General features: G+C 51.6%; 1 protein-coding gene across 3 annotated transcripts; it reads right to left on the reverse strand.

Annotated features, from left to right (window-relative positions):
• Positions 1-1,592: 1,592 nt before the first annotated feature.
• On the reverse strand, positions 1,593-7,247 carry TBL2 (transducin beta like 2). 3 transcript variants are annotated; one of them, XM_069089478.1, is made up of 7 exons: positions 7,091-7,247; positions 5,166-5,290; positions 4,671-4,855; positions 4,187-4,338; positions 3,342-3,468; positions 3,098-3,250; positions 1,593-2,908 (listed from the first exon to the last, which is right to left on the reverse strand). In XM_069089478.1, the coding sequence occupies exons 1-7, from the start codon at positions 7,209-7,211 to the stop codon at positions 2,446-2,448; spliced, it is 1,326 nt and encodes a 441-aa protein (XP_068945579.1). In that variant the 5' UTR covers positions 7,212-7,247; the 3' UTR covers positions 1,593-2,445. The 3 variants fall into 3 exon arrangements, with proteins under 3 accessions (XP_068945579.1, XP_068945581.1, XP_068945580.1); XM_069089480.1 differs by lacking the exon at positions 7,091-7,247 and adding an exon at positions 6,230-6,420 and having other exon boundaries at positions 4,813-4,855; XM_069089479.1 differs by lacking the exon at positions 7,091-7,247 and adding an exon at positions 6,230-6,416.
• Positions 7,248-7,824: the final 577 nt, after the last annotated feature.

The following is a 7,824-nucleotide window of genomic DNA, read 5'->3' on the forward strand; positions in this document are numbered from 1 at the left end:
GCGTGTTGGCATTTAGGGGGTCTACAGAGCATCCCTAACTCTCTTAGTGGGTACCCTCTTCACCTCTCACATTTATATTCTGCATGGACATCCTCTGTCATATCAGGATTAAGCAAAACAGGACCACGAAACATTCCCAAAATTTCAAATATCATCTCCTGACTCTGCATTCACACAAACTGTTCCCCAAACACATTCCTCTCTCATCTCTGCTGCTCAAACTCTATAGTACTTTGAGGCTTAATTCAGACCACCTCCTCCTTTGAAACTTTTTCTAATCTTCGAGGTGGAATTCTCTGCTTTCTCCTTTTGCTTTGCTTCTGATCTTCTGTCTCCCTAGCAAGATGTAAGGCCCTTGAGAGCAGGCATTAATTCATGGGGTCTTTGTATCTCTAGTATCTCTAGCTACTACTTTACATAGTAGCAGCTTAATAAACCTTGCATGGTCTATGTACAGACCAAGGGCAGCCTTGATGAAAATATGAGAAGGAAATAAGAAATGCTCGGTCAAATTTCTATGCCAGGCCACATGTTTACAAGTGTATAGAGAACAGATGATCTTATTGGTTGTGGATGATGAAAAAGCCTCGGACCGGGTAGAACAAAATGCTTCTGGCTGTCCTCCAACTGCATTTCACACGCATGTGTAAAATCACAAAGATTCCATGACAGATATGAGCAGATAACAGGTCGTTGTCTTCTTATTGATCAAGGTGTAAAACAGGGAAATATATGCAAAATAACTCCTGTATGTGACAATTCTGAGGCAGGTAAACATGCTTCCTCTAATTGGCTCCTGCATCTGTCCCACGAACTGGGGCCTCAGCAGTGAAGTGGGGGTGGGATAGGGATTGAGCCCCTTAGCTGAGGATGTGCCCAAACTGGATCCTCTGGTGTACTCAGCCCAGGAGGTGGGCTCCGGCCTAACTTCACATCATGATACATCCATTCTACCTTCCAGATGTTGCCCTGTGCTTGGCATTCACCTCTCACTTGTCTTTGCAATCTGGCTGACTCTCCCTTCTTGGGTCAGCCCCAATGTCAGCTCCTCTGCAAAGACTTTCCTCATCTCAGCTAGCGGTGCTCGCCTCCTGCCTCCCCCAGAAATTTATTTTTTATCCTTCTTGTGCTCCCTGCTGTGCTGGTAGAGACTAACTCAGTCTTCTTTGTATACCCAGAAGCCAGCACAGGGCTTAGCACATAAACCCCCAATCAGTGCTTTTGATACTGAATGGAGTGGATGTAGAAAAGGACATGATTTAAACTCCAATCACTTGAGGTAATTTAGAAAAGCCAATCGAAGAAGGTGTGGAGAGGGTACTTCAGCTGGAGCTGTGAACCTGCATGGTAGACACCAAACCCAAGGAAGCCAGGCTCCCAGGGCCTGCCTGCTAGGCCCTGAGGGTTGGGCGGTGACAGATCAGTACATGGTGCCTCTCTGAACCCAGTGGGAGCCCCCTGAGAGCAGGGGCCATGCTTTCCCTTCCCCTGCCCCAGTGTCACACTAAATCAATTGTGCCCAATTTAATTTCACCAGCATATTTGAATGCTGGCTTCCACCAGATCATAGTGAAAACAGAACACACAGCGTATTCAAAGCTTTAGCATCTTTTGTCCAAAATGGAAGAAAATGACACAATCTTATCTGCCCTCACAACACCCCTGTGAGGTAGGTTAACAAGTGGGTATCATTCCTCTCCTTTTACAAACTATGAAATGGAGGAAAACAGAACAGAAGATTTAGTGGCCTGCCTGGGTCACTTCCGAGCCAAGAAGCATGGGTAAACAATGACCCAACTTTCACATCTCTTGGCCCTTGCTCCATTATTTGGAAATAAAAAACCTGCCCATTCTGCCCTCCAATAAAAGTTGGTCCTTATCTGAAACCAGCTTAGGCCTACCTCTAATCACGCTTATAAACGGGCTGCCACAAGATAAAAGATCATTCTGACTCCACCCTCTACCAGGTTCCTCCTATAACACTGTCCAGGTCTGGCTGGAATCTGTTCCTTGGACCCCCAGCAAGGACAAGCACCACAATTAATTACTACCTATGCCCAAAGGCAGCTGCCAAGACAATGGGCTTATGGGTCTGAGGTCTTTCCTTGGAGAAAAAGTATGGCCTGGAGTCACAAAATCAGAGGACTTAAGAGTTTCTCTTTTCCAGGTGTCACAATACTAATATGGAATATTTCCAAAAACCCAGGGACAAGGCCTTAGCTGGTGGAAGGGCAGCTAGTTTCAGTCTGCAGCCCAAAAAATGTCTAGTGAGACAGAAGGGGTTGGGGGGCAAGGAAAGGGGAAAAACCAGAGAGAGATCCTAGTATGATGCCCCTGCTTCAAGGCCACCTTGGGCCAAGGGAGCGGGGAGCAGGAGCAAATGCAGCAAGGATCCCTCTTCTTTCATTCTCTCATTACTGCCTTCTAAGTCCATCTTTTCCTTCCTCAGACCTTCATGGCCCCTAACCTCTTGAGATTAGCTTGGGCTTGGATCAGCTGCTGATTCAGCCTCTGTCGGGTGGTTTCAGTGGGGGCCTGTTTGAGAAGCCCATGAATCTCCTCCACTATGGCCCTCTGGCCAGTGATGTTATGGAAGACCCTCACCACCCTGTCTCCACAGGAAGCCAGGAACTGACCCGTGGTGTCAAAGGTCATTTCAGCCACCCGCTCCCCATGAACCTCATTAAAGTTCTCTTCTTCCTCGCCGCGCTTTGTGTTATAGAGACGTATGTTGTTGCTGGTGGCCAGAGCCAAGACCTGCGCATCTGGAGAGAGTGCTAGGAGGCACGGCATGGAGGCTGCCTCGGCGTACGTCCCCGTCAGCAGGAGGTACGGGTCTTGCTGCTGCTTGTACTCTACATCTATGGCCCAGAACTTCCATGTCCCATCCTTGGAGACAGTCGCCATCCTGAAGCATGGAAAAAGAGGTCCCAACTATGGCCCTGACCACACCGCTAAGGGGGTGACAGGTGCAGATAGGGTCAAACATGGCAGAGCCTACTGGATTCCAGGCCCAGGGCATCCAGACTGGCCAGTGGCTGACAGGACACGGGCAGTGGGAAGTCCCTGGGAAGGGACCATGAGAGAGCCTACTCACCGGCAGGAGTCACTGGAGAAAGCCAAGAAGTGGATACCGGCGGTGTGGCCCTTCAGTTCAAAGGCACGAGTCACCTCTCGGAACTGCCCACTTTTGCTAAAGCAAACTTCCCAAACTTTAGCATCTGGAGTGAAGCCACATGAGCCCACAAATCTGCCATAGAGAAGCAAGGCTGGGTTAAGGCTCGATCCTGGACCTGAGGCTCTGGCTTTGCAGCCCTCCCCCGCTTCTCCTGCATCCTCACCTGCTACAAGGAGAGATGACCGCGTAGGTGTTGTTCATCTGGTTTGTGTTGATGATGGACAGCACCTCCCCCTTCAGGGTCCAGATGATGATGGTGGTGTCGCTGGAGACAGACATGATGAACTTTCCTGAGAGACAGGCAGGCAGATGCTGGTGACAGCAGGCAAGGCAATTCCTCATTGCCTCCCTATGCTGGGCACTGTCTCACTCGCTGTCCCTTCCATAAATTCCAGTGTTTTCTCCTTTCTATCAGTGTGACTGTGACCAGGGAGCACTCAATGCTTTGTTCAAGGGAATCTTAGAAAGTGGGCCCTAGACTCTGAGGTGAACAGAGAGGTCCCTTTCTCCCTATTGAGTTCCAACAGACCTAGAAGCCTTCAAAAATGTTTCTTTAGCATGGAATTATATAACTACCTGAATTTTGCAATAAACTCCTTAAAACAAAACCCTATAGTAATGTTTCTGTGAAATTATGACGACATAAGTTTATTGTTTTATATATGTGTGTGTGTGTGAGAAAGAGAGAGAGAGAGAGAGAGAGAGAGAGAGAGAGAGAAGGGGGCCACTCAACACAGTGAAAGAGAACTGGTCTTGGAGCTGGGCTAACTGGATTGCCATCTTGCCTCTGACAACAATGACCTGTGTGATCTTGGGGAAGTCACCTAACTTCTCAGGCCCTTAGTGTCTTCATCTGTAAAAAAGGTCTAGACTAGGTGGCATGAGGTCCCTTCCAGTTCTAATTCTCAGACACAGTAAACTGTGTCCACGTAACTTTTTTTATTCACTGCTGTATTTTCCTAGACTTCAGCCTGAGTGGGCTGAGGATCTGTCCTGGCAATCCCTCACCTGTCTCAGCAATGCCAATGTTGATGACCGGTGCCTTGTGCCTCTTAGGAAAGTCCTCTCCCACATGCTGGAAAGTACTGTTACCATCTTCTTTCTTTTTCATCTTGAAAACACGGATGGTGTCTCCATTAGCCAGCCAGGTGATCAAGGCTCTGGGGACAGGCAAGTAACAGTCAAGTTACAAAGATTGCTCAATCTCTGCCAGGGCTTTCTCAGAGGCTGGTATTGGCTTGGCTTCTCCCACACCCACGGATCCCACTGCTCAGTCTCTAAAGTCACAAAGGTCTTGTTGCTCTCAAAGGGAGGCCCCATGCGCGGGGCCGCCACTGTGCCTGCGCCCCTCGCTGCTCAGGATGCCCTGCTAGCTGCCTGGCTCTCTCTACCGAGGGCCAAAGGGCAGCCGGGGCCCCCTCTGAGCAGGCCCTAGCAATGTGTGGCCCCGAGAGCTGTGCTGGTGGAGGCTCGAGGCCCCACCCCATCCCACCTGCAGTCGGGGCTGAAGCGCACCAAGGTGGCATGGTCCAATTTCACGTTAACGCGAATACTTCGATGTTCACGCTGCAAGAAATTCTTGGTGCTCCAGATGTGGATGGTGCGGTCATCAGCACAGGTTGCCAGATACTTACCGTTGTTGCTGAAGTCCATGCTAGTGACATTTCCACTGTGGCTCTAGGCAACAAAAAAACGGTAGTTTTAGTTTTACTGTGCACTGGGCAGGAGATTCCTGAGGCAGTTCTGGGAGCTTTGCTACCTGCCACCCATCCCCCAGGATCTGATGGCCTGGCCTGTGCCGCCTGAGGCCCAGAAGTGCCACAGCACCAATTACTGGCATTAAGACTGGAACTGACTCAGGCCGGAAAGGCTTGGACTGAGAAAGGAGGTGAGGGAAAGTTTACTTGTGACACCTGTGAGATGCTAAGTCCTGGGGTGCAGAGATGTCTGTACATGCTGGAGCCCAGGGAAGAAGAAGCTGGATTACCTTCAATACGGCAGCCAAGAGAGCATGAACAAAAATGTGTTGGTGAGGCTTTTCCTTATGGTGTCGTTGCTTTTGTTTCTTGTGCACTTGGCATTTATGGAAGAAAATGCCATTGGCTTTCTGATCTGTAAGAGAGAAGTCTCTCAGGTCCCTAACACAGAGTTGGGCACACCCTGGGAGCTCACAGGGCAGTGCCCACCTCCGTGGGTCTCAGTTTTCTGGTTTATCAAATCAAAGACCCAGGTTCCAACTTTAGTGTCATTCTCAGCCAACAACACAAGGCCATTCCTTTCTCTGTATCTTTCATGTTCAATCCCTTCTCTCCATTCAAATAGTCAACACTGTTCATGACCAATCACTGGACTGCTGCATAGGCTTCTTTCTTTCCTGTCTATCTTGAGCAAAACTAGCAAAATGACTTTCCTAAAGCATAGGCAGCCAGGTATAGCTATGTTGCCCCCAACCCCCACATTAAACTTGGTGGCTCTATGTTACCTATATGATGAAATATAAAACTGTCTTTGGGGCATTTAGAGCCTTTTGCAACCTGGTCCTAACTTATGTCGTCAACCTAATTAGAAAGTACTCCCCTAACTGGACCTTATGTTATAGCTAAAGAGGACATAGGACAGCTAGGTAGTACAATGGCTAGAACCCTGGGCTTGGAGTTGAGAAGACCTGGGTTCAAATTCAGCCTCAGACACCTACTAGTTGTATGACCCTAGGCAAGTGACTTGCCTCAATTTCCTCATCTGTAAAGTGAGCTAGAAAAAGAAATGGCAAACCACACCAGCATCTCTGCTAAGAAAACCCCTAATGGGGTCACTAAGAGTTGAACACAACTCAAAAAACACTGAACCACAAACAGGGCTTAGGTCCTCAAGCACGACATTCTTGTCTCCTGCCCGGAGACCGCCCGTCCCTCTACCTCTCAGAGTGCCTAGTGTGTTTCACAGCCACACTCACGCAGGATGCCCCAAGTCCCTTGTGCTAGACAGAGAGGCGCAGGAAGACTCACAAGAACTGATGCAATGACAAGTAAACAGAAACAGGGCAGTACGCACCGCACCGTGACTGTAACAATGAAACACAGGGCGAAGAAGCCGCTGACACTAAGAAACCCGCCCTGCTCCTGGGGGCGGGCGCCGGTGTGGGGTCCCAGCCCTGCCGGTCCTTTCCCTAATTCTGGGGACCTTTCGGTTCTTCCTGTCTGAAAACTTAGAAGGCGGCTCTTTGGGCTGCAGCGCATGCGTGGGGAGGAACTTTTGTGATGCAAAAATAGAAGAATAAAGTTCCATTTTAAAACAGGCCGTGGTCGGGCCGGCCGCGGTCAGCCGGTCAGCTCCGGCCGCCTCGGCCACTGCCCACTTGCTCTGTCTTGGCTGGGGGGAAGGGCCTCTCTATGGCTCGCTTGTCTGATTTGTCCACGGCACCTCCGCAGAGGGGCTGGGCCCACCTTAACCTTTTCTTACAACTAGGTAAACTGAGGCACGGGAAGGTGGAGGCAGAGTTGGACGAGCCTGGCAAGGGTTCCAGGAATGTTGTTTCCTCGAGGGGGAGGGGAAAGTTCAGTCGACTCCGCCCTCGCCTGCTTAGCCTGCCCCGGGGAGCCACGTGTCTTTCCAAGCTCCTCCCCATCTAGGCAGTAATCGGCAGCGCCCCGTCCGCACAAAGAATTATGTCCCCTCCCGGTACCCGTAGCCCGAAAGTCTTTTCCAGCTTCTTCCCCTTCCCGGCACCCTTAGCTTCTTGCGGATGTCACTACACCCCACCCCCAGCCTCTCCCGGCACCCGTAACTCCTCCCGAACACCTTCCTCTCCGCCCCTCCCGGCACCCGTAGTCTCCCCGCACAGCTCGTGAGATCCTCGACAGCAACACCTAGGCCGCGCCGTCGGTTAAACCGCCTCTGAGTTCCCACGCTTACCGTCCCGGTGGTTGTAGGGCTTCTTGTTCCAGCGTTTCCGGCCGTGAGCTGCGAGCATCACTACCAGCAGGGCGAACAGAGCGAACAGCATCAACACCAGCAGCAGCTCCCATATCTCCATCTTCCCGTTGCTGCTGCCACCTCGATGGGGGGGGGTGGGGGTGGGTCTCGGCGGCGCGGCCGGGGCGGGGCCGGGCGCGGGCGCGAGCACGCTTGCCGCGGGGCCGCGCTCGTCGGCTGTAGTAGCGCGCAGGCGCCGGTGCGGGGCCCTGTCGGGGGCTGAGCAGGTTAGACGTCAGCTTGCGGGAGGCGGAGCGCCAAGTGCTGTCTTCCGGTGTGAAGGAGGGAAAGGGAGGCCTGGAAGCGGGTCGACCGCCATCTAAACCCAAGTCCCGCGAGTCTAGTACGGACAGTGTGACCCTGGGCCAGTCGTTGCCCCTCTTTCAGTCGGGCATTACATATTTATTAATTGCCGGTAGTGTGACAGGCGCCGAACCCCCGGGTGGATCCAACCCTATGATCTTGGATAAGCCCCTTCTCCTCAGCCCTAGGCCTGGAGGATCAGCAGCCTTTCCCCCCTCCCCCCCAGCTTCGTTAATTCCATCGAGTCCCATGACCCCACGTGGCGTTTTCCTGGTAGAGACATTGGAGGGCTTTGCCATTTCCTTCTCCAGCTCGTTTTACTGATGAGGAAACTTGAGGCAGACAGGGTGAAGTGACCTGCCCAGGGTCAC

This window comes from Petaurus breviceps, unplaced genomic scaffold (assembly GCF_028583685.1).
Source record: "Petaurus breviceps papuanus isolate PSGF00001 unplaced genomic scaffold, PetGlider_PUasm1.0 186, whole genome shotgun sequence".
Classification (NCBI taxonomy): Eukaryota; Metazoa; Chordata; class Mammalia; order Diprotodontia; family Petauridae; genus Petaurus; species Petaurus breviceps.

Bases quoted from the DNA above. Each gene is read 5' to 3' on its own strand.
- TBL2 (XM_069089478.1), bottom strand. From the start codon at position 7,211: ATGGAGATATGGGAGCTGCTGCTGGTGTTGATGCTGTTCGCTCTGTTC. The intron at 3,469-4,186 runs GTGAGGGATTGC...CCTGTCTCTCAG, and splicing joins CATTGGCATTGCTGAGACAG to GAAAGTTCATCATGTCTGTC. The intron at 2,909-3,097 runs GTGAGTAGGCTC...TCCATGCTTCAG, and splicing joins TTCTCCAGTGACTCCTGCCG to GATGGCGACTGTCTCCAAGG.